Raw genomic sequence first — 27,351 nt, 5'->3', positions numbered from 1 at the left:
AAAGGGTGCCAACCACCAAAATCCAGTTTGGCTAACAGGCCAGACTGATTCCAAAATCCACAATGAAAATAATACTGATAACTGTATACACGGCAGCCTCGATTACCCAAACGTCAATTATTCAAATTTCAGATTATCCAAACAAGATGTCATGGTCCTGTAAAAACGTTATCCAAACACTCAGTTATCCAAACAAAATATTCCCTGCCCGTCTTGTTCGGATAATCAAGGTTACTCCGTATTATATTGTGTTGTCTACCTCTCAAGAAAAAGGAAAATCAAACTTTTTTGATATTTTTGAAAACTCAATTCAAATTGATACCAGAATGCAGATGTCAAAATCATAATATTAGCTTGCATTTCCACAAATATGTATTGAATATGCAACATGAATAAAATGTCATTGGTACGTTATTTTTCACCTGTATGTAAAACAAATTATAGCACATCGGAGTTGGTGAAATCCAATTTTACTCATCATATTGATTGCTTTCACGAAGTCAGATTTACAATATACATCACTGGTTTCACAAATAATTGTAGAAAAAAAATAAAAATCAGTCTCGCCCTGTGAAGTGGAATACTTATTCCATAAACCATTATCAGTAATGTACTGGTACCAAAGGAAGGCTGATCATTTTACATTAAATGTCTTCTTACCAATCTGGAACATTTTTCATCTAATGAAATGTGCATTGAACACTTGAGAGAAGAATAAATAAGCCTTTAGTACAAGCATTTGCTTTAAAATGTGCTTGTTCCTTCTCGTGCTGAAATTTGAAGATATGCACAAGTTCTTTTTTTAAATAATATAGTAAATACGCAACATTGCAATTTGGATGCTAGTTACAGATCAGAAAAATAGATCTGCCCATATCAGTAAGGAGAATCACCATATACAAATATATGTATATATTAGAAACAACATTTCCATTTAGAGTTTAATACAAGATATCCTATTCAATAACTATGTATCACAACAACATCCCACTACCCGGGCCAAAACATAACACAAAACTTCTGGGTTCAGGCATTTGGGATTGAGCTTTCCACTTTCTGACCGACATCTTTCAGTACCACAAATAATTTAGCATCTCAGCCTTCCACATAATTCAAAGCCCTGAAAGAAGCTTCTGTGCAAAGTTATATTGGCCACAAATGCTAAAAACAGATAATTTCAAGTCTTGATTTCATACCCAGTTGCTATGTACTAGCTTGATACAACTTTAAAAAAAGATCTATCAGATTATAATTGGGACCCAAGGGATATTCTCTATACCAATTCCAATCAACCTGGTACCACAAAATTGCCAAATGTTTTTAAATTACAAGAAAATAACTTCTGCTGGGAATTCAAATAAAGCTATAAGAAAGCAGGTTAAAACATTACACTAACTTTCATCCCACCTTTGACAGTTTCAATATTGTCCAGATCTCCTCAAGTTTCAAATCCCATTTTACTAAAAGAAAAATTTGATTTCAAAATCTAAAAGCACATCTTCACTTTGATGAAAGTACAGAACAAGATCACCAAGTCCGAAGTGCATTTTCAAATTTTGCAGGATCAAAGTTTCATTGTGCTAAACTATCACATTCAGTATGAAGGTATGCAAAAGTATTAAAAATTTGCCAAATTCTCTGTTATAATTGCACTAATATAATTTATGTGAAATAGTGTTTAGGTAAATAATCAAGAAGAGGATTTAAAACAAATTACTTGTACACCTTTTTCTCAGTTAAACATTGATAATATTTTTAGTGGCTTTAGTATTAATCTTTCTTACATCATGCAATTCATTTCCAAAGCATTCCTATGTAGTTTAGTGAAAATAATATAAAACATTCTGCTTGTTCACTTAAACAACAAAAATGGCTATAATATTTGAGTTTCTTCACAGCACAGCAATGTCATTCATAACCAGATCAAAACAGCAACAGGTAGCTCAGCCAGAACTTGCTGATTCCAGTTGTGAACATTATAACAGTATTCATTAAGATCATAGTTTCTTTTATTTAACAAAGTAAATGGCAATTAATATGATGATGCTGAAATACAAATTTACTTCTTCCCCTCCGAATACTTACCAAATATTATAAAACTCTACCCTGAGCAGAATGTGCTGGTTCCAACAAAAAAAGTGTCAATTAATCACAGCCATCTTTAAAAGAAAAGCTACAAATGATCAATTGAATTTGGAGTCTTGAACTCAATCTTGATCCTTAAGGAAAGTCTTTCCAAACTTGTACTTGAAGCAAGTGTGAAAGTAGTAAACTTTATTCAGTCGAAAAAATAAATACCAATAAATCCAGCAAGCATGGAGCTGTTAACGCTGGAAGAAATATACAGTTCAGAAATTAATGGTCCATGCATCCTCATCCATGGAGGTCATCTGACTTTAAGTCTTGATGTCATCCATTCTAATCCCTGACATAACCTGCAAAGGTAGACAAAGCACTTACTAGGAATATTGTTCAATATGGTTAATTACAGAAAAATAAATTGAGATTAGTCTCCTCTCTTCCCTCACCCAGAAAGCACATGCACAGTACCTTGAACAAAAAATCAAACTAGGTGCATAGGAATACTACAAAAAGCAAGCTCCTATCCATAGCTAACCCCCATAAAGACATTATTACAAATAGTCACTTTAGAACAGTTGAGCACTACTAAAAATGTCAACAGATATCAGACAGATTTTTTTTACATCATTGAAAGAGACCATTCTGCCCATCATGATGTGGGGCAAGAAACAGCCATCTATCTTAATACTATTTCCCAACAGTTGCCCATAGCCTATGGTGTCCAATCCTAGATTTTAATTCTGTCATATAGTTCACAGATAAAAGAAAACACCTAAATAGTACAATTCTAACCACTCACCCTTCTCCTGTTAGAGCACAACAAGCTTGAATATGCCATTGATGGTCTTTAATTGAGGTCAATTTAAGGTATTGAGAAATTTCAGCTACAGTCATGCATTCTTTAACATCTTGTTTGTTGGCAAAGATCAGCAGTCCTGCTTTCTTCAAATCCTGAATTGCAAAACACAAAATATTGTTTTATTCTCAACAGTATATCTTGTTATTTCTACAGACTTGATTTTCAAGTTTTAACTTTTAAGAACAGACCCCAATGAAGACTGAAGTAAAAGCATTGTGAACTACTTTCCTTAAAACTCTGGGCTATCACATGTAAGCTAATATGAAAGAAATACAGTACACTGGTTGCTTCAAGATTCAATGTGGCAAAGGGAAGAAAAAAGTAGTTTCATTCTTTTATAGATGTTCTCTACATTGTATATTCTTGATTTGAAGACGCTGATGTTGGTTTGGGGTGTACAAAGTTAAAAATCACACAACACCAAGTTATAGTTCAACAGGTTTAATTGGAAGCACTAGCTTTCAGAGTGCTGCTCCTTCATCAGGTGGTTATGGAGGACACAATTGTAAGACACAGAATTCATAGCAAAAATTTACAGTGTGATGTAACTGAAATTATACATTGAAAAATACCTTGATTGTCTGTTGAGTCTTTCATATGTTCAAATACCATGATAGTTTCACTTCTTTCATGTGTAAATCACAATTTCTTTTTTTAAAAAAGTTGCATTCTCTGGTTAACTGCCATGTATGTGGCAGGTACTCATGTGACTCAGCCAATGTTGTCTGTCTTATACGTTGCAGGCAAGGATGCCCTGAGGCATGGTACATTGGGGAAACCGAGCAAAGGCTACGGCAACGGATGAACAGGTACCGCACAACAATCAACAGACAGGACTGTTCACTCCCAGTTGGGAGACACTTCAGCAGTCCAGGACATCCAACCTCAGACCTTTGGGTGAACATCCTCCAAGGCAGACTTCAGGCCAGGCAGCAGCAAAAAGTGGCCGAGCAAGGGCTGATAACTAAATTCCGTACCCAAAGGGAGGGCTCAACCGGGACCTTGGGTTCATGTCACACTACAAGTGACCACCATTGCACTATACACACACATATACACAGACATGCGCGCGCACACACACTCCCACATGCACCCTCTCAGAGACTTAGACCACTGTACACTGACGCACAAACACATACACACTCTCTCTCAGACACTCAACCCCCCACTCCAGACACACACACACACACACACCCCTACAGGCACACACACTCCCACACTCTCATGCACCCCCTCACAGACTTAAGGCACTCTACACTCACATACACACACATATATACATTCTCTCTCACACTCAACCCCCCCATCCCAGACAGACAGACACACAAAGACCCACGTGCACTCACATACATATACGTTTGTGGGGTGAATTTGTACTTGCAGAGTTACATTGTACTTTGCTCAAAAACTGCATGAATTCATGTAAGACTCTTATCTCACTTTTTAGATTAGAATCAGTCTGAACATCACGGCACAGGCAGAGAACACAGGGGGCTAACAACTTCAACATATTGTCTCACTAACACCAATTGTTAGTTAATCTGAGAATGCAACTTTTAAAATAAAAGTTTTGTAATTTACACATGAAAGAAGTGAAACAAATCATGGAGTTTGAACAGATGAAAGACTCAACAAACAAACAAGGTATTTTCAATGTATAATTTCAGTTACATCACACTGTAAACTTTTGCGATAAATTCTGTGTCTTACAATTATGTCTTCCACAATCACTTGAAGGAGCGGTGCTCAGAAAGCTACTGCTTCCAATTAAACCTATTGGACTATAACCTGGTGTTGTGTGATTCTTAACTTTTATTTTCTCAATATTTTAATACTGATCATAGGACGTCCATTCATATATTCAAAAATTCGTCTTTACATCAGAACTGCAGATGTAAAATAGCAAGATGGCGTTGCTGAGTAAGGTCATATTCTCAAAATGAATGCCTAGAATCAAATCAACATTAAGTTCAATGCTAAATGTCTGACCAAACCACCAACTTGCATAGAAACATTTTAACATAGAGAAAACCTATTATATCATCTGCTCTTATAGCTGTTGCATTAATGACATTCTCTCCATCACATGGTCAGAAAGACTGATTTCTTTCACATTAGCTCACTGATACTCAATGTTCAGCATCATTCAGGACTCCTCAGATATTATGTTTGGACTGTTGCAGTAAGACCTGGACCATCTCCAAACTTGGGCAAAAAAATTCCAACATTAGCTAAGTGTCAGGTAATGATTACCTTAAGCAAAAAAGAATCAAACCATCACCTTTGCCATTCAATGGTGATAGCATCATTGAATCCCCATTAATAATATCATGGGAATTACCATTAACTAGAAACTGAACTAAATTCGTCATTTGATTCTGCAGCTACGAGAGAAGGTCAGAGTCTAGGAACCTGGCAGTGAGCAACTCATAGAACATCTCCTGACTCTCCTGTCTACCATCTGCAAGGCACAAGTGTGATACAATATTCCCCACTAGACTAGATGAGTGCAGCCCCAACAATACAACAAGCTTGGAACTATTCAGAGCAAAGCAGCCTCGTTGACTGGCATCACAACCACATTCACTCCCTCACCAGCAACAGCATTTTTACCATCTACAAACGCACAGAAATTCACCAAGACTCCTAAGACAGTATCTTCCAAAGCTACAATTACTATCATCTAGAAGGACAAAGGCAACAAATACATAGGAACACCACCACCTGCATTTTTTCCTTCAAGCCATTCGCCGTCCTGACTCGGAAATATTATTCCTTCAATTTTGTTCGGTCAAAACCCCCCCACCCACCACCAACCACCCCACCCACCACCACCCCCCCCCCCCCACCCCACCCCCACCCACTCCATCCCCACCACCCACCCCCTCCACCACCCACCCCTCCCCCACCCCACCACCCTCCCCTCCAACCCCCCCACCACTCCACCCCCCCCACCACCAAGATGCAGCGTCAATCCAAAAGGTGCATGTTAAAAAGTTAAAACCTTGTATTCAAGACCATGCTCAGGGATGAAATAAAAAAAGAGTGGCTCAAGACTTAACATCTCATGAGCATTTGAATTATGGCTTCCAAATAGCATGAAGTTGCAACCTTCCCAAATTCTGTCCTATTCTCTCCCCATTAAAAAGATAAAACTGCAGAACAACCCTTATTTGTAACCAGCCATCAGGGGTACATGTTAAAATCTAATACTATTTATAACTTTTAAAATAAGGCTTATTAACGCCAACTTATTTGAGGCTGGAGTGAGTTCAGTGTATTTTAGGATCCAGTTAATCCAGACCAAAGCAACAAATTTATATAGACTCAAAGTTAAAAATCTCACAACACCAGGTTATAATCCAACAGGTTTAATCGGAAGCACTAGCTTTCAGAGTGCTGCTCCGAAAACTAGTGCTTCCAATTAAACTGTTGGACTATAACTTGGTGTTGTGAGATTTTTAACTTTGTACATCCCAGTCCAACACCGGCATCTCCAAATCATATATAGATTTGTATACAATTAGTAATTTCCACACTTAACACTTCTCTCCATATTTCAGTCTTGTGCTTTCCTAATAATTTCTCCTCTGAACAAAAAAACTGAACTCCCAATTGGCTAAATAAAGCAACTTTGAGCTAAAAATATGAATTATAATTTAAAATAATGGGCTGTATCAGCTAACGATATTTAGAAGAGTGAAAAGCCTGTAGATTAAGGCCCACTTCTGGATTAGAGAACAGTGCAGAAACTTGGTTTGCTTTGACTGTTGCACTAAGGAAATGCTGTCATTCTGGGACAAAATTAATCAAAATAAAATGTGAACAGAATTGCCAAAGTAGTATCAGATGAATGCAATAAATATTCATTTCAAATCAGTCATTCATTCATTTCAGCTGCTGTTTCAGAGATCTCAGAACTTAAAAATTGACAGCTATGTTCACTGACACTACAGTCTCTGGTCATGAAGCACCTTAGGACATCCTGAGGAACTAATACAAGATTAAAGAAATTCCTGTAAGGAAGAGGTTACATTTATCAACATCACAGGAAAAATAATTAATTACCAATAGTATCAATTCTATTCCAACAGAATCAATTTTCTGTGACAAATATTTCCCTTTCATAAGCTGCAAAGGTAGCGATCCTATTTTCAACAATTTTATTTTCACTTTCGGTCACCCTCCCTCAACCAATTCTGTACTACGATCTTCACATTCACTTTCTCCTCTTCCCCCACATAAAGACACAATTTTTATCTCTCCATTGAGACAGAAACCTTTACAAGCTCCAGCATAGAGAGGTCTCAGCCATCTTATTCAAAACAAAATTCCTCAATTTCTGATCCTCTCCAGTCTGGTGTTCATGGTAAACAACTCGAACACCCTCTTCTTTTGAACTGTCCTTCTGTGTCATTGATTTGATGAAAACCTGGACTTGAAATTGGGCTTTCAAGAAAGAAATCAAGAGAACATGATACCCTGATAATATTAATAAACATACACAAAATATCCAATATGGCAGATGATCAAAGTTTAGACCCAACTAAAACATTAGTGGGGGTACAAGTTGAGTAAGTTAGCTTACAGTAAGTTGCTCCTGGTATGTAGGTTGAGGGAATTTAGGGACTTGATTGCAATTTGCTACTGCTTGCTTATTTCTCACTACTAAACATTAATTGAATCATATATCTTTAGATTCATTTGCATTTAGTCAAATAAATGTCAAATTACAGTGACAAAGCCTCATTTCAACTACATATGAATTTGTATGTATGACACAGACTGTAACTGAGGGCACTTTCTAATGCAGCACTTTTGCATGTGACACAATGGATGTTTTGAGAGTGCAAGATTCACAGACAGGTGAATGCAAATTTAAAAGTTAGAAAAATGCTTTTTGGGAAACACTTAAAAGGGAACAAGAAAGAAATAATCTGATGGGAAAAAAAAGACATTCTATCTGTAGATGGAGCGCAATTTCAGAATGAAGACATATTACTTTCATAGCATAAAGAGAAATGTATATAATCCATTTCAATTATGACCTTCAGACCAAATTGGGGAACAATTTTAAACTGGACATTTTACTGCTTTGAATAAATAAACAAATTCAACATTCAGTAAATAACCAGAGAAGACTGAACAAGGGAAATACATTGAATTGCGAAGTGCTTGGACTCCTTTAATGTTATTTCCATAACTGATGTTAAAAACACACTCATATGTATTGACAGTTTCAGGCAATATGACATAGAAAAATGCATTAAAAAAAAGGCATTTCTATGGGATAGAGGAGGAATGTTTAATTTACCTTCTTTACTATTTCCAAGCAATCTACAATTTTTCTTAAGTTCCTTATTTGAATTGGACAGTTTAAACAGATAATCAAAATGCTTCCTTACCTCGTGCGCCAACATTTTGTAAAGCTCATCTCTGGTTATTGCTATCCTCTCCCTGTCCATACTGTCTACAACCACGATTACAAACTGAAACACATTAAGAGCAAAAATATGAGTGCATTGATTTTTCTTTATAATATAATTACACTACTTATAAACCAACTGTAGAACCAGCTTAGGGCAGATCTTGCAAGTATACAAAGCTAAGCTAGCATGAAGCTTCTGAGTCTGCAAAGGACCAACTCAGAAAGGGTGAGATTTTTAATTCATACCCAAATCAAGTGAGTGGGTCAATCCTCCAAAAAACATGAATTATATTGGTGATTAATGTTTTATTTTCATGGCAAGGGTAAACCCTCAACACCAACACCAAGGGTAATCAGGGACAGGCAATAAATGCTGGCCAGCCAGCAACACCCACATCCCATAAATAAATAAAACAAGTACATTTAACTGACAGCATGGAAAATCTTATTGCACCACTGTGCAGCTTGGCTGGTGGTTACATGTTAAATGCAGAGTAAGACATTTTAAAAACTGCCCAGAAAGTCAAATTTCAATGAAGGGTCACTGATCTCAAAACATTAACTTTATTTTCTCTTCACAGATGCTGCCACTCGAGGTGCTGATACTGCTGAGTTTCTCCAGCAATTTCTATTTTAGAATCAAATTTCTTAATGGGTCAGCTGTGTCTGGCTGATTTCCAGCTGGGAATTAATACATCTACCAATTAATTTAAGATAAAATATGATAGGATTAGGATTTAACAAACTAAAATGTTTATTCCACGTATCTAATTGAGTGAGAAGCAGATTAGATGAGTCAAAGACACAACCAAAAGGTTACTGTAATAGCTAGGCTTTCAAATCATGGTAAATTGTAATCATAAGATATAGGAGCAGAATTAGGCCATTCAGCTCAAAATCTGCTCTGCCATTTGATCATGGCTGATGTTTTTCAATCCCATTCTCCCACCTTTTCCCTCTAACTCTTGATCCCATTACTAATCAAAAACGTATCTATCTCAGTCTTAAATACTTCAATAACTTCCACAGCCCCCTGAAGCAATGAGTTTCATACAGTCACAACCCTCTAGTTGAATGTCTTCCTCATCTCAGGTTCTAAAAAGAGTAGCTCCTTCACCCTGAGGTTTTGCCCCTGGGTCCTAGTTTCTCCTACTACTGAAAACATCTTCGCCACATCCAGGCCACTCTCAGAATAGAAGTCACCCCCTCATCTTTCCAAACTCCAAGTACAGAACCAGAGTCTTCAACTGTTCCTCATGTGACAAGTCCTCCATCCAGGATCATTCTTGTAAACCTTTTTTGGACCCCACCCAATGCCAGCACATCTTTCCTTAGATACAGGGCCCAAAACTGCTCACAATATTCCAAATGCGGTCTGACCAGAGCCTTATACAGCCTGAGCAAAACATCTCTGTTCTTGTAATCTAGTCCCCTTGAAATGAATGCTAACATTGCATTTGCCTTCCTAATCATCAAACTAACCTGCATGTTAAACAAAAGAATTCTGAACTAGGAGTCTTAAGTCTCTCTCGCGCTTCGGATTTCTGAAGCCTTTCCCTATTTAGAAAATAAGTCTATGCCTCTATTCTTCCTACCAAAATTTTCCTCACACTTGGCCACATTGTATTCCACCTGTCATTTCTTTGCCCACTTGCCAAGCATGCTCAAATCCTTCAGCAGCCTTCCTGTTACGTAAAAACCATCAGTCCTGGGGAGTGTTGCCGAACCAAGGGACCTAAAGGTGCAGGTGCATAGTTCCTTGAAAATGGAGTCGCAGGGTGGTGAAGGCAGCATTTGGCATGCTTACCTTCATTGTTCGTAACACTGAATAGAAGAGTTAGGATGTCATGTTGTGGGTGTATAAGACATTGGTGAGGCCACTTTTGGAATACTGCGTATAATTCTAGTCAACCTTCGATAGGAATGGTGTTGTTATTCTTGATAGTGTGCAGAAAAGATTTAAGGATGTTGCTGGGAATGGAGGGATTCAGCTGTCAGGAGAGGCTGAATAGACTGCGGCATTTTTTCCCCTGGCCTGAGGGGTGGCTTATACAGATTTATAAAATCATGAAGGGCATGGATAGGGTGTATAGTCAGGTTTTTTTTCCCCGAGAGTAGGGGAGTCCAAAACTAGAAGGCATAGGTATGATGCGAGAGTGGAAAATTTAAAAAGGACCTCAAGGGCAATGTTTTCAGACAGAGAATGGTGAGTTTATGGAATTAACTGCCAGAGAAAGGGGTGGAGCCAGTTACAATTACAATATTTAAAAGGCATCTGAATGGGCATATGAATAGGAAGGGTTTAGAGGGAAATGGGCAAAAGACAAGCAAATAGGACTAGGTCTGATTGGGATGTCTGATTGGAATGGAGGAGTTGGAGAGATGATTCCTTTCTGTGCTATAAAACTCTGAGTCTAGAAGTCATACTTTGCCTCAAAAGTCTGTCCTCATATTTAATGTCTTTATAAAATGGCTTATAAGGTAATGGGGAGAATTTAAGCCAATAAAGACAGAAAAGCATTAAAACAAACAAACAGGAAGGAGGAAAAGAAATTGATGAGAGATATTTAAAACAAAGTTGATAGCAATTGTTCAGAATTGCCCGAAGCGTCGTTTCCTGCTCCTCAGATGTTGCTGTGCTTTTCCAACACCACTCTAATCTAGACAGCAATTGTTCAGAGCAAGGCAGATGTTTGATATACAGATTTAATTTTTGTAACTTTGTTTCATCTGTTTCCCTAGATTTTTTTCAAAGAGGGAAATATTGGATGGAATGAATAAAAACTCTTCTTTTAAGACCCACTATAACTACGAGTGGAAGATAAAAGCATATATATCTTCATTTAGGTAAGTTGGCCAAAACTGTCCACACAACTCTAGATGTGATTTCACCAAAGCCCTACATAAATGCATCCAAATTCCCTTACCGTTGTACTCCAGTCTTCTTGCAATAAAGGCTTTCATGCCAATTGCCTTCCTAACTTCTTGCTGTACCTGCATGTTAAATTTTGTGTTTGCCTACCATCCTGCGCACATCTTTTACCTTTTTGTTTTGAAAAAAAAGAATTTGATCTGCTTTTTTAGTTGCCAAAGTGGATTATTCCAAATTTTCCCACATTCTACCCCGTCACATTCATGCACTTTCATTTAATCTGTGAATATTCCTTTGAATTCTGCTTGCGATATATTTCTCCAACTAGCTTTGTTTGAAAATGTACACAATACAAAGGAAACAAATCAAACTAGAAGATCTGGATAGTTTGAATTCAAGACTGATCAAGAAAAAATGGTTATTAATGTAGAATAGTGCAAGATGATATTAATAAGTAAAGGAGTTAACTACGATCTGAATCTATACTCAGTGGTTCCAGAATAGGACAGATAACACAGGAATGAGATCTGGATGATTTATTGGGTTGGAATATGAAACAAAAGCATAATAAGGAGGCAACAGAAAGACAGATTTATTTAAGATAACTTCCCCATATTCTTAGCAGACACATTGGACTAACAATGGCTTCATTACCTTTATCTTAATGCACAACTTTAATAAAATTCACAGAATATACAATCAAAGAACATCAGACTACACAAGATGTTTTGGGTTGATAGATCAGTAAAAAGCCCCAAATTGAATCTCACCTCTGTATTAGTATAATAGGTATTCCACGATGAACGCAATGACTCCTGACCTCCGATATCCCACATCAGGAAATGTGTATTATTCACCACTATCTCTTCTACGTTGCTGCCTATTGTAGGTGATGTATGTACAACTTCATTCATGGAACTGGAAAGAAAAATACACCATGACAAATAAGCAAATGTGACAATCTTTAAAAAGACACACAAGTCAGAAGTGTGATGGGTGATACTCTCCACTTATCTGAATGGGTGCAGCTCCAACAACACTCAAGAATCTTAACACCATCCAGGACAAAGCAGCCTGCTTGATGGGCACCACATCCATAAGCACCCACTCCTTCCACCACTGATGCTCACTAGTGGGAATGTGTACTATCCAGAAGATGCACTGCAGAAATTCACCAAAGATTCTTAGACAGCACTTTTCAAACCCATGACCACTTCCGTCTTGAAAGACAAGGGCAAGACATATATGGCGACATCACCACCTGCAAAGTTCTCTTCGCTCACCACCCTGACTTGGAAATATATAGCTGTTCCTTAATTATCATTAGGTTAAACTTCTGGAATTCCCTCCTTAAGGGCATTGGGCATCAATCTACAGTATATGGAAACTTCAAGTTCATCATTACCTTCTCATGGGAAACTAGGGATGGACAATAAATGCTGGCCAGGCAGTGATTCCCTCACCCACGAGTGAATTTAAAAAAAAAAGTTGTCCACTTGATTTTTCTTTATTTGTTATCGGGATGTAGTTAGATCAGCATTTACTATCCATCCCTAACCACTCTGGAGAAGGCAGAGGTGAGTTGCCTTCTTGAACTGCTGAGTGTTGGTAAACCAACAGTAGTGTTACAGAGTTCCAGGATTTTGACCAGCGATTGTGAAGGAACAACAACATAGCTCCAAGCCAAGATGGAGTGTGGCTTGAAAGGGACTTGAACAGTGATGTTCGCACGCATCTACAGCCCTCCTTCTCCTCGTTGGTACAGGTCACGAGGTTGGAGCATGCTATCAAAAAGCCTTCATAAGTACGTCATCATCTTATAAATGGAACGCACTGCTGCCACTACGTCTCAATGGGTGAGAACTTTGAAGGTGAATAGTATGCCAATCAGGCAGGCTGCTTTTTCCAGAATGGTGTCAAGCTCCTTGGAGATTGATGGAGTGTATTCAATTACACTCCTGATTTGCGTTTATAGATTGTGGATAGGAGGCAAGTTACTTGCCACATAATTCACAGCCTTTAACCTGATCTTGTAGGTAACAATATTTTATAAAGCTAGTCCAGTTCCATTTCTGCTGAATAGTGACCTCAATGTTGATAATGGAGGATTCAGCATTAGTAGTGCCATTGAACTTAAAGGAATGATGGCTGAATTCTTGTCTATTGGAAATTATTATAGGCACTCATGAGGCATGAATATAATTTGCCACTTATCAGTCCAAGCCTTGATGTTATCCAGGTCAAACTGTTCATAGGCATGGGCTGTTTCATTGCCTGAGGAGTTGCGAATGATTCTGAACATTATGCAATCAGTAGCAAATTTTGCCACGTCAGACCTTATGATTAAGGGAAGGTCATTTAAGAAAGCATCTGAAGATGTTTGGGCTAAAGAGGAATCCTGAGGAATACCTGAAGAAATGATTGACCTTCAACTACCAAAACCATCTTGCTGTGTGCTAGGTAGGATTCCAACCAGTGGGATTGACCCGAATCCCATTGACTCCAATTCTGTTCAGGCTCCTTTAGCCACATCTGATCAAATGCTACCTTGTTATTGAGACAGTCACTCCCATATTACTTCTGGACTTTTAACCCTTTTGTGCATATTTGGACCAAGTCTGCAATGAAATCAGGAGTTGAATGTTCTAGGCAGAAACCAAAATGAGAATAAATGAAATAAAACAAAGAACTGTAAATGCTGGATATGTGAAATAAGAACAGAAATTGCTGGAGAAACTCAGCACATCGGTAGGCATCTGTGGGAAAGAAGCAGAGTTAACGTTTTGAATCCAGTAACGATCAATAGTAACTGGACTCAAAACATGAACTCTGCTTTCTCCCCACAGATGTTATCAAACCTGCTAACCAGCAATTCAGCGAGCAGGTTATTCTTTTGCCACTGCTTTATAGTACTGTGGCCAACACTCTCAACCATCAGCAAAGTGATGAAGTGCAGACTGACCATGCAGTAATTAGTTGGCTTTTATTTATTGCGCTTTTTGTAATAAAGATGTATTAGCAGAACTTCTACATTGCTGTTGTAGCTGTACTAGAATGGCTGAGTCCAGGGCATGCAAGTTCTGGGGCACAAGTCATCAGTACTATTGCCAGATTACTCTTATGACCCTTTTGTAGTACCAATACCTTCAGCTATTGCTTGACATCACATGCAGTGAATCAATTGGTTGAAGAGTGGCATCTGTGATACTGAAGCCCTCAGCAGAAGGCAGAAACAGATCATTCACTTAGTCCTTCTGGCTTTCGCTACCATTGAGTCAAAATCCCAGACTTCCCCTCCTCCCAGTATTGTGGGTGTTTTTACTCAATTTGACTGCAGCAATTTAAGGCAATAGCTCACCAATAACTTTTGCAATGAAAATTAGAGATGAACAATAAATGCTGGCCAAGTCAGTGATGACCTATGAACAAATAAAAGCTATATACAGAGCTGATGGGCTGTGGTAAGCACTTATTTTTACACAATTTTGCCAAATCCCAAGATTATTTCCAATACGTCCTAAGATATTTTTTAAAATTGTTACATGTACAGATGATCTTCCTTCAGAAGGAAACATGAAAATCTGTCAATTTTGTTTTGCAAAGCAAGACAATCAGAGAGTAACAAGCTGAAGTGCAGAAAGAGACGATTTTTCCCTAACATTCCAAGTTGACCAAGATCTCTTAACAAGCAATATTAACGTTTGGATTGTGAACATTATTTGAGGTAGTCAGTACTATTGCCTATCCTACTGTACAATTTGCTTAAGTTTATGCAAGCCTGTACAGGGGAAGTCAAAACATATATGTAGTATATTTCCATGAGAACTAAAATGTTTTTGCACAACTTCAAGAGTTCAACAAAAAGACTTTAGCCACTCATTGTACAAACCAGTGTGAAAAATGGGCAAATACGACATTATACCAAAATTGATAAAAGGATCATACCCGAAATGTAGTTCTCAATCTAATTTTTCTTGGGGCGTGTATGAAACTCAAAGTAGTCTGACCGGCACACTACATCCATTGAACCGAAGAAAATTTGCAATTCTTTTCCCCGGCCGTTTAACTATGACAAGCATGCATTTAATATTTTACTTTTTTTTAGGAATTCTAGTTACAAACAGCAATTTTTTCAGTGTTAACTATTATAAGTGTGCATTTATATTATTTTGCAGTTACAGGTTATTCTGCTCATCATTAGGTGTTTATGAGTGGTTGAAATCTAGTATGTGCAAAGTAATGCAAGAAGAAAAATAAGCAAATGAGAGAAAGCTTCAGATGGGAAATATTTCCCATTCTTTTAAATCATACAAAATTATTTCACCATCAACTCAGCCAAAAACTAAGTATTACTACAAAGCTATCAAGCTGAAAAGAAAACAGGCAAGATGAGTACCAGATAAGTATCTCATTCAACAACTATATCCATGTCACAGAGAATGCTGGCAAATACTATTCAAACGTCATGGAATGAGAGCGCGTTTGCCAAAGATCAGGTAATCCAATCTAGCTACAAGCACAGTGGATCTTATTTGACCACGTAAACAATATTGGTGTAATTCTATGAATGCAGTAGGATTATTGCTTTCAATAAGGAGCCCATGACGCAGTTTATCATTCTATACGAGTCCCACACCCTTCTAAAAACATTTTCCTTGCACAATTCCATCCTGAGAGAATGACCACTTGCTGCCTGGAAAGCAGATCGATCATCTTGTTCCCTGGAATATCTGAGTAACCATGGGAGAAACAACAACCCATTTTATTACTTTTTCTTCACCCATCCTATTTAAAAAGGAAACCAGGTGCACTCATGAACATGATTAAAAATCAGGAACTCATCTAATCTAAAATGTCATGCTACAAATATATAATTAAAAAGTATGTTCATTTATCTTTGATATTCGTACACTTTAAATTCATCTGGGAAGATGCATGGCATTTTATCTTTGCTCTTCAAAAATGTTTTTACAATCAGGTTTACCTCACTGAAAACCTACTTGGATGCAAATGGGAAACTCGGCACAAACTTGAAATTGAGCAGTTCTTATTTTAATTCAATCACGAGATGCAGTTAACATTTATTACCCATCTGAGTGCCTTCTTGAACCTCAGTGTAAGAACACTCAATGCCATTAGGAAAGAATGTCCAGGATCTTGATCCAGTGAAAGCAAAGGAGTAGTAATATCGTTCCATGTCAGGATTGGGTGTAGCTGGAATGGATTTGTGGTGCTCCTATGCATCTGCCAGCCTTGTTTTTCTGGGTATCAGAGTTTATGGGTTAGAAAGGTGCTGTCACAGCAGCCTTAGTGAGCTGCGTGCAGTGCATTTTGTCGATGGTACACACTTCTACTAGTGGTCACTGGTACTGAACAGAGTGGATGTGGAAGGTGGTGTCCAGGGTGCCGATCAAGAGAACTATTTTTCCCTCCGTGGCTTCTCCTTGCATTGTTGGAGTCACATTCATCCAGGCAAGTGGAAAATGGTGGTAAAGATATAAAGAATTCAAGGGAAAGAAAATATCTGCACTTGAGGATACACAGATTAACCATGGTTAATCAGCAAGGATTTGTTTAGGGAAGGCCACATTTGACAAATTTTCTGCAATGTAAGGAGTGTTGATGAGAGTAACACAATTGCTGTGGTCTATAGGGGCTACAAAGGACATTTTACAGCTTGGCTCTCAAGTGGAAAAGGTACCCTAAATGTTCTGAAAAAACTTATCAGAACATACTGCAGCAAATATCATTGCAAATTAGACACAGCAATACAAATAACATATGTTTAGTAACATGGAGACAAAAGAGTTTTCCATTAGATATACTTTGTTATCAGGGATCTGTATCCATTTTAACAAGATTCTCTTATTAATGAACAAACCAGCGGAGTTAGAAAATAAAATATAGTGTCAATAGTTATGAATTTCCACTTTTATTTGAAAATGATTACTGATATCTAAACTGAATCAGCAGGTACTACAAACAATCAGGACATGACCATAAACTAAATACCGCAACAAAATTTGCATTTCAGCTGTAACAATATAATTGCATTTAATTTTGTTGAACTTAATCCACTTGCACTTCATATAAAAATAGCAGACAAATCCACATTTTTGTTGTTTGCACTAGGTTAAGCGAAATCTTTATTCTATTAATCAGCATACTTCATGAAATAATTTATTTAAATGATATGTAGCTATGAAGGAAATAAATCCATTATAAGGAGGGATATGTTTAACATGGATTTGAGAGAGAAAAAAAAGTGATCTTTTCTGTAGCCTTTTTGGAGCAGAAATTCAGCCTCAAAGTTAGGTCACACATACCATTAAAAAAAACATTTAGAAGGGGCTGTTAGCATTCTAATCAAGGTCAATGACACTTATTGCTACTTTAAAGCTGCCCCCAGAGTTTCATTTCACTATCCCAACAATGATTGCGACCCACAATTTAGGAAGCCCTGACCTAAATAGTAAGAATTCCATGCATACAAATTGGAATTTAGTTTGGAACTGCACTTTTTTTTGACATTTAGAAGGAAGCGTACAGAATGTGATAGAGGAACAAAACTTCTATATCAATAATTATGAGAAAAAGCAATCAGCAAAACAGTGAATGCGGATTTAGAAAAGAAGACTTCTAAATTCACATTCACTGTTTTGCTGATTACTGTTACTTGTAATAGTTATTGACACAAGTGAAATTGCTGTATCACATCCTGTACACAGTAGAACCTTAATTATCCAAACAAAACAGGCAGAGAGTATTTTGTTCGGATAATTGATTATTTGGATAACCGGAAACAAGCAGCAATTTATGAGTGCCAGTTTTCCAAACATTTCTCAGTTATCCGGCAATGCAAACCAAAATGCCATTTAACTGATAACGGAATGGTGAGTTGCTCAATGCCGTTTTTACGGGACCTTGAGATCGTGCTTGGATAATCCAAAATTCAGATGATTGATGTTCGGATAATTGAGATTCTACAGTACTTCCTGCTGAATATCTAAACAAATGCCTACACTTCTATATCAATAACTATTAATGAGAAAAAGTAATTAACAAAACAGTAAATGTGGGTTTCTTTTAGTAAAGTTGATCCTGATGCTCGGACTGAATGGTATGACTAACAAAGTGTTCTCGCTATTACAGGAAATATTAGTAGCAGGAGAACTGCAATGCTAGTGCATTGGTATCAATTGAGTACATGCTAATATTAAGATTGTTTAAAGACAGTAACAGTCAAAGCAACATTTGCAACAAATAAATATTTGCACAAGATATGTAATTTATAAAATTAATAGGAAATGCTTTTCAAAAGAAATTTGCACATATTACATAAATATGAAACTCCAAACGCACTCAGCCATTGGGGCTATTCTGCTGCAGTCAAAGTGGCAATTACAGTCGCATTAATTCAACTTAAAGAATGATTAGAATTGACAATAGTTATTCCACTGCTTCAACAAAGAGAATAGCAATTAATTCACTAAAATCACATGAAATGTGATATTCAGGCCAAATTTCTGGGACTTCTCCCCTGCAAAGTGGGTCCTTAAACATTGATATACCATTACAACAGTTTATGTCTCACAAAAAGATTAGACCATTGTTTATATGGAAGTAAAGTTTAGAAAAGATGAATTAAGTAAAAGAAATTGAACATTAAAAAATGAGAAAAACAGGAAGCAGCAGAGAAATACAAATATATTGGGCAAACTTGCAGTATTTAAAAGTATTTAATGTAAAAATAAGTTTTATAGATAAGGGTTAAGAACACTAGCCCTGACGATAAGAAGCTTTGTCGTAATGTTGCTTTAATACCAACATTCAACAGGTGAAAGCTTAGACCGCCAGCAAAAATATTGAATAATTATACCTTGAACCAAATGCATAAAATTAAATTAGAAACAACTTTTCTTTTTAGAAAACAAAATGCTTAAATTCTAGTTTGTTTTACCCAAAACATAACTGCAACAACTTGAGCTTTTTAGAATAAAGTTTAACTTTGAAAACTGAAAAATTAAAATAGGAAAGGACATTATCCACCACACATTTGCATTCAAAGAGAGAGCTGAAAGTGTTCTCGGGTTTTCTTAATACTTACAACTGATAAAGAATTGTTGTCTTCCCAGCATTATCCAACCCAACTATAATTACTTTATGTTCTGAAAGAGAAATGAATCAACAATCTTAGTGAATTTCAAAGACATCAACATTACTGTTTCAAAAACTAACATGAAAAATGTCAGATTTTCCAGTAGGTGAATAGGTATTGGAAATACTTTTAGAAACAAACGGTCAAACAGAAAGATATGTTAATTAGTCTGACAGTTCAATACCATCAGTGGGTACCAAGGGATCAGATTTAAAGATCTTTTCATCAAAATAAGATCAAAACTATGTTCATAGGTAGTTTATGATCTCTGTAAGGAATATTGCTATCTCTTATCTAAATGTCCATCTATGACCCCTTAATCCAAATTGCTACATTTTTTTTGTTTGTTTTACATTGCTTTATCAAAAGAGTTTTCAAAATTTGAACATAAGAATCTCTTTACTGCATTCAATTTTGCTAAAGCATCAGTTAATCGCAAGACTCTTACGAATGTTTTCCAAAAATTTCAGTGTTCAAGAAACTTCATAATCATGCAACTACTTTATGATGACATAACCACAGCAGCATTGAGGGGAAGATCTAAAACACAATCCAGACCAAGATAAAAACAGGTGCTGTGTAATAGCCCAGATGTGATTTATCATTTACCTGAAAGAGTTATTCACCTCGCAGTTCAGTTGCTTTCTAGTATTCTGGTTTATGGATAGAAAACTTGAACCTGTCACCTCCATGCCAAAACTAAATTGACCACAATTGACTACATGATCCATATTTCAGAAGACTGCAATGTTGCTACCCACTCTACATTTGCAAGACACCCTTAACCTTTCCAACTTTCTATTTAGAAACTCTGCCAATCGTTGAACATTGGCAAAACAATACACCAACAAGACATGGTCAATCAAGTATTCCACTCTGTTGAATGAGATGCTGTAATAGGTTGAGTACTTCCCTTACCTTGACAGCCACTTTGAACAAAGAAATTGGCTGCATTCGATCACTGGACCTGCTCAGCCTTCTATATACTGCAAAAAGCATTTGACAATGGAGACCTCCACAAGCCAAAGTCATTTTATTGTCACCACACTCTTGCAGCAAGACCTGGACTGCGTATGAGCAGTGCAGAGTTTGAGGAATTCTACCAGCAATATCTCGGTTGCATTCCATAGATTCAATGATGTCCAGTTAAAAACAAATCAATGTTCTTGAAATCATCGCCTGCAAAATTAACTGGACACTGTGCCCAGATGACCAAAAAGCATTTTTCTATGTCAGGTCCTGTTTTCTTAACTCCCAAATGACATACATTCAGGGATAGATAAAGAAAGGCTCTTCTTGAAGTCAAGCATCATTGACTTCCAGACTGGGAGGAGCTTGTTATTGAATGTTCAAAACGGTGACTTGTCAATTATTCTAAATGGCTTAATAGTGAGGCAGAACAATGGCAGATTTCTTTCCCCCAAAGAACACTAGCAAACCAAATACATTTTTTCAGCAATGTCAGTTTTATAGCATTATTACAGGGACTGGCTTTCAATTCCAAGAGTTATTAGTCAAACTAGTCTCTCCTCTCCACCCCCCCACCCTTCACCACCACCACCTCTGGATAATTAGGCCACTGACATTATCACTACGCATCACAGTCAAAGTTTGCACTCAACATGTTAGGCTGTTAGGTTGCCAGGATTTTTTTTCAACGATCAGTTAAGCCTGAAGGTGATATAATACTTCCAGCAGTGAACACACCCTCAGTTACATGTCAGTTTAGATGATGGGTTCAAATCCAGAAGGACAATGAAACACAATTCCTTGACTCAAAAGTAAGTTAGATTAATAATCAAACTTTAAACATTCAATTCTTTTATTTTAATCAAAATATGAAAATTGTAAACTTCCCAAGTGTTTGAACCTTTTTTGTTTAAAAACACAACTACTAAATAGACACTGCCAAAATTATCTAGCTCAAAACGTTCCCTTAAAAGTAGCTATCTGCAATGACTACAAGACTCAACAGCTATTTTTTGGCTCATTATTCAAGGTGATGCAGACTTTGTGCAGTGTTCCATTTCAGACACACCTTAGTAACTTTAGAAGATAAGAAACTAAATGCATTTATTAGGTTGTCGACTGCTGTCTGTCTATCACGAGCAAGTGCTATTTATTTCCATTTTGAAGTTTAATCTGAAAAATCAATTTTTGATCCCAACCCCCAAAAAGCTCATTTCAAGCCTTAGCCTCCTTTGTGTATTGGCAGAACAGACTTGGTAGATGAAGTTATCAGAATAATGTAGCATATTACATAGTATAATAATTAAAGCAAACAGTTGGTTCTCATTTTCACCAATATGATAGATTTAGAAACAGAAGACAAAATTACCATTTGAAGAATGTGAATTGATGTTCAAATTATCCTTCTAACTCAGGATTAAATTCAATCCAGAATGATGGTATAACACCTAACAGTAGTATGCAGATAGATGCAAACCAATGAACTGAAAATTAAAATACTAAATTGAATATTACTTTAGTATCATGTATAATACTGGTCTCATTTAAGAAAGGATGTAAATGTATTGGGAATAGTTTGGAGAGGTTGTCCCTGAATGGATAGATTGTCAGGCAGGGCTTGAATCCACTTGAGTTTAGAAGATTTCCAAGATTTCGGATTAAAACACCAAGATATTGAGGGATCCTTTCAGGTTGGATGTGAAAAGACTTTTCTTTTTGGAAAATTCAAGAACCATGGGTCGTTATTTCAAAATAAGGGTCACCCTTTAAATGCATAGACAGAAGAATTATTTTGTCCCCCTTAGAGGGTGAGGAGGCCATAGGATTCCGCTTCTACTTGCTTTTGAGGAACAGAGTCTTTTCAAAGCAGGTATATAAAGATTATTGGTAAGGAAGTTGTCGAAAGATTATTGAAGAAAGGTGGAGTAATTGGAGCAGCCAAGATGTTCTTCAATGACAGAGTAGATTCGAGGGGCTAAGTGGCCTCCTAATTCATGTCAATATAGTCATATAAAGTTCATAGTGCCACTTAGTGGTTTAGCTAGCATAAACCATTGTTTATAATGTGTGCCTGAGCAATCATGCCTTTATGCCTTGTACAATATATACTGTTATTCTCAGATATAACAAACAACGCTCAGCATATTTAACTCACACCATTAAATAATGGAAGAATTTGTATTATGATATACAATAATTTGCCAATAGTACTGCACAGATTGTTTTAAATGTCTTTATATTACTTTATAGATGTTCATTTACATCCACCAATTTTGTTTATCAAATAAGCAATATACAGTCCATAAACCTCTCATCTGCAATTAGTAGAATTTGTTTGCTCCTCTGTGTGTCCAATGCTATTGAATGTCAGTTTAAAGTATCCCAAATATTAATCTCTTTTTACAGATACTTCCAGACCTACATTTGTTTTAAAGTTACAGGAGATGTTTACCTGGGAAGAGAAGTGAAGCTGAATTAAGGAGAAACGTGTTCACCCAGAGGCTGATAAGGATCTGGAACCCAAAAGTTGGAGAGTGACGAAGTTAGAAACCCACACCTTTCTAAAATACTTAAGTTTGGAACTTAAAATGCGATCACTCACGAGGACAATAACCAATAACTGGAAAGTGGGAATTGGTTCTTGTCGCCTCACACAAACATTAGGCTGAACATGCCAATATCTGATTCCACATCCAATCAGCAATTTCTGTCATTTTACATCTTTAACTTGGCAAAACCATAACATGATTATTTCTACTGTAAAATGTAGCTCATATATTACAGGAAACTAATTGTGGCACAATGCATCAATACAAGTAGAAAATATCTTAGTTAAAAGCTCATTTATAGCAGTTAAGAAATTAAAGGAAATCATTTGTATGTGGGCCTCTAACTCAAACAGATCACCTCTGAATTTAAAATCAAACCTATTATGAATGACCTTCTGGAGTTCAGATCATTTGAGTCTGAATGTGGTGTACTTCATAATAAGAGATGATGAGTGAAGATGGCTTTGCTAGGGCACAAGTAAAGCAAAGAGACCCACACCCCTCCTCTCCATTAAAAAAAAGTAGCTATTGCGGAAATAACCAGACTGTAAGTAGCTCACTGAACTGGTAGATTTGTTCTCATGCATTTTGTCACCATGCTAGGTAACATCATCTAAGCCTCCAATGAAGTGCTGGTGTTCCGTCTCGCTTGCTTTGTGTGTGTGTCTTGGTCTGTTGCAGTGAGCGATATCACTTCTGGTTCTTTTTCTGAAGGGGAAATAACACTTCAATTTGAGCTAAATATATTCCCAGCCTGCAATATATCTGTTATTATTAGTTGCACTTTGATGTCTACAGCTATCAGGCTGTGACCAATTGCAGTATAATAAACCAGAATTTTAAGGACAATCATTTGCCCTGTATTGCAAATCAGAACTTGTCTTATCTATTTTGCCACATCGACAAAATTTATTACAATGCTTCCATTTCCTCTAACTCCTGTTACTCATTTCTGATTTTCTACAGAATTCATTAATATTACTAATAATAGAGAACTGTTCTGACTTTTATTTACAGTTCCAGCAGAAGTTTAATTTTATACTGAAAGAAAAGGAAAAAACCTATTTACTTCAGAGAAAGTCAAAATACAAATAACAAAATCACCTTCAATTTCACACAGGGCTAAGTGTAACACTGGAATATTTGAAGTATTTCACATCCCAATAAAAATGCATTGCAGTGGCAAAAAATTATAATGACTCAGTTTACCTTTTCATACTTATATAAAAGTTAGCACTTGAATAGCCAAACAGAAACAGAAAGTAATAAAATCAGACTAATTAAAAGTTCAGCTCCACCATTTCAATTAGACCAAAGTTAAATAAATAGAAACAGATTGGGTATCTCCGATACCAGTGAAGCTCAATGGATCTGAAATTAAGTGAATCATATATGACAAATCAAATACAAGTGAGATAATGTTTTTACCCAGAAGTGTCTAATAAATAGCTACAGAATAAAGGGACACCAATTTAATGCTGAGAAGAGGATGAATTTCTTTTTGCAGAGATTTACAGTCCTTGTAACTCGTTGCCAGAGTTAGGGCAGAGTCCTTGTGTATAGTTAAAGTTCAGACAGATAGATTCTTGATCAGTAAGAGAATCAAGGTTTCTGGTACAGTGCAGGAAAGTAAACTTGAGGAATATTGGATAAGCTATGAACCTAGTGAATGACAGAGCAAGCTCGAGGGGCCGAACTGCACTCCCCTGTCCTATTTCTTATAACATGTACCCTATAAGTTAGACTTATTGAAATAAATAATTGATTAAAATTGATAGGAATGCGATTGGTCGAGAGATAACAGATGGGGTATTGAATGAATCAAGTTTAACAACTAGTGGATCTCTGAGTTGTTATCGGGACTGTCAGCGTTAAGTGCACTAGTAGTACACTGTGAAGCTGTGAAAAACCCAAGTGTGCAATGGAAGGTAAAAGTGAGGACTGCAGATACAGGAGATCAGAGTACAAGAGAGTGCGGTGTTTGAAAAGCACAGCCGGTCAGGCAGCAGCCAAGGAGCAGGAGAGTCGACGTTTCGAGCATACGCGCTTCATCAGGAACATTCCTGATGAGCTTATGTCGACTCTCCTGCTCCTCGGATGCTGCCTGACCGGCTGTGTTTTTCCAACGCCACACTCTTGGACTGTGCAAAAGGAAGGGGTCGAGTAAGCAGTAACAGATCCTCAGCAGTCTCCCGGGCAGATTACCAGGTCTGGGCCCCACCTTGGTGGTTGAAGAGTCTCCAGAGTTTGGTGAAGATGATTCCCATTCTCCAGGCAGGCAGGGCCTGTAGCAACGGTCTCGCCAGCGACAAGGCCGGGGCCTCCTGCCCAGGAGCCCGGCTGTAATGACAACAACAGCGGCGGCGGAGGTTGGTGCCTGTGGTCCCGGACTCCGGCCTCTCGCCTTGTGCTCTCCGTTTACAGAGCGAAAAGACAAATATCAGACCACCCGTCTGGTTCGCGAAGCCACTTTCCTAATGGCAACCGCCGGCCAGCGACGTGTCTCCCGAAGCAAATTCCATCGCCACCAGCCCCTCACGTTCCGTCTCATCCGCTAGCGCTAAGCGCCGGGAGACCCCGATTGCACATGCGCACCCAGCCCGGGGCCGGACGCACAATTGCGCCTGCGCAGCCTGCATTGCTTTTCTCCCGACCCCGCCTCATCCAACCTATTTCACATACTGCGGCTGCGCCGGCGGTCGACACCTGACACCCGCCCCGAAGCAGAATAACGCGCACGCGCAGGCCGCCCCGTTTCTCTGACCATTTGCACCGCTTCACCAGCTGGTCCTGCAATCTGCGCGCCGTCACACCTCTCGCGCAACCGCTGACGTTGCAGGTTTAACTTTACGGGAGTGCGCCTGCGCGCTGAAAGTTGGATGCATGTTTAGTGGGGCTGCACTTGACTGATATATGGCCTCCCCAAATTTGACTGCGCTCTGTGATTTTGTACCTCTTCGTCACCAACTCGCACATGATGTGTGCACTTTGAAATAAGACCATAAGGAAAAGGAACAGGAGTAGGACAGTCAGACCATTGGGTCGCTCAGCTATTTAAGGGGATCCTACATTCCTAACTTGAACCTTCCCTTTCACCCAGTTACTCCTGTTTCCCTGACTGATTACGAATCATTGTGTAAAAAATGAGGTCTGCAGATGCTGGAGATCACAGCTGCAAATGTGTTGCTGGTCAAAGCACAGCAGGTTAGGCAGCATCTCAGGAATAGAGAATTCGACGTTTCGAGCATAAGCCCTTCATCAGGAATAATATTCCTGATGAAGGGCTTATGCTCGAAACGTCGAATTCTCTATTCCTGAGATGCTGCCTAACCTGCTGTGCTTTGACCAGCAACACATTTGCAGCTACGAATCATTGTGGCAAGACTCAGTCTTTTGAGAAAGGAAATTTCTCCCCTGAGCATTTGTTTATGAATGTCCACGCTTTCTGGACATGTGTAGTTGGCATCTCCATCAAATGAGATTGAAGATAAAGGCTGGTAGAGACTTGCTTTGGGACATGTGTCGCTGACCAGCGGTTGCTTTCAGGAAAGTGGCTTGACAAAATTCTGAGAGCATGTCTTTTGATCCTAGACTCTCCCACAGGGGGGAAACATTTTCTCTCAAGAATTCTATATGTTTCAATGCGATCATCTCTCATTCTTCTATACTCCAATGATAGAGTTCGATTAACCGTTGCTCATAAGACAGTCCATCTGTACCAAGGATCATTGACCAGGGACCCGGGTTCGATTCTGGCCTCAAGCAACTGTTTGTGTGGAGTTTGCACGTTCTCCCAATGTCTGTGTGGGTCTCCTTTAGGTGCTCTGATTTCCTCCCACAATCCAAAGATGTGCAGGTTAGGTGAATTGGTATGCTAAATTGCCCATAGTGTTAGGTACATTAGTCAGGGGTAAATGTAGGGGAATGGGTCTGTGTGGGTTACTGTTCGGAGGGTCAGTGTGGACTTGTTAGGCCGAAGGGCTGTTTACACACTGTAGGGAATCTAATCCAATCAAATCATTCCAGTGATTCTTCTCTGAACAGCCTGCAATGAAATAAGAAGTTTTTCTTCATTATTAGCACTAAAACTACTCAATACTTCCAATATGCTCTCACGAGCACCTTGTTGCAATAAGATTTCCCTACTCTTGTAATAAGTTACATCGTAGTGTCCTGGGGTGTGCAGGATAGTTGGATTAGCCATGGTAAATGTGGTGTTACAGGGATAGGGTGGAGTATTGGTCTGAATGGGATGCTCTTTGCAGGTTCAGTGCAGACTAAGTGGGCAAAATGACCTCTTTCTTCACTGGAGGGATTTATGATTCTATACACCAACCCGTTTGAAATAAGAGCTAAGCTTCCATTAGCCTTCCTGACTACTTGCAGCACCTGTGTGCTAGCTTTCTGTGTTTCATGCACAAGTACTCCTAAAAC

At 38.0% G+C, this 27,351-nt stretch overlaps 1 protein-coding gene across 3 annotated transcripts in view; it reads right to left on the bottom strand.

Annotated features, from left to right (window-relative positions):
* The window catches only part of arl5a (ADP-ribosylation factor-like 5A), a 31,302-nt gene extending 5,772 nt beyond the window's left edge, over positions 1-25,530 (bottom strand). The window contains exons 1-7 of one of the 3 annotated variants that reach the window (XM_060827052.1): positions 25,139-25,341; positions 22,821-22,881; positions 19,349-19,409; positions 12,012-12,159; positions 8,347-8,430; positions 2,882-3,033; positions 411-2,435 (exon numbers count right to left, since the gene is read on the bottom strand). In XM_060827052.1, the coding sequence (XP_060683035.1) occupies positions 2,387-2,435; positions 2,882-3,033; positions 8,347-8,430; positions 12,012-12,155 (429 nt within the window). In that variant the 5' untranslated portion in view covers positions 12,156-12,159; positions 19,349-19,409; positions 22,821-22,881; positions 25,139-25,341 and the 3' untranslated portion in view covers positions 411-2,386. Of the gene's footprint in view, positions 1-410; positions 2,436-2,881; positions 3,034-8,346; positions 8,431-12,011; positions 12,160-19,348; positions 19,410-22,820; positions 22,882-25,138 lie in introns of those variants that run through there. The other 2 variants (XR_009644845.1, XM_060827051.1) reach the window with 2 other exon arrangements.
* Positions 25,531-27,351: the final 1,821 nt, after the last annotated feature.

This window comes from Hemiscyllium ocellatum, chromosome 7 (assembly GCF_020745735.1).
Source record: "Hemiscyllium ocellatum isolate sHemOce1 chromosome 7, sHemOce1.pat.X.cur, whole genome shotgun sequence".
Taxonomy (NCBI): Eukaryota; Metazoa; Chordata; class Chondrichthyes; order Orectolobiformes; family Hemiscylliidae; genus Hemiscyllium; species Hemiscyllium ocellatum.
This window is presented reverse-complemented; position numbering and strand designations above follow the sequence as displayed.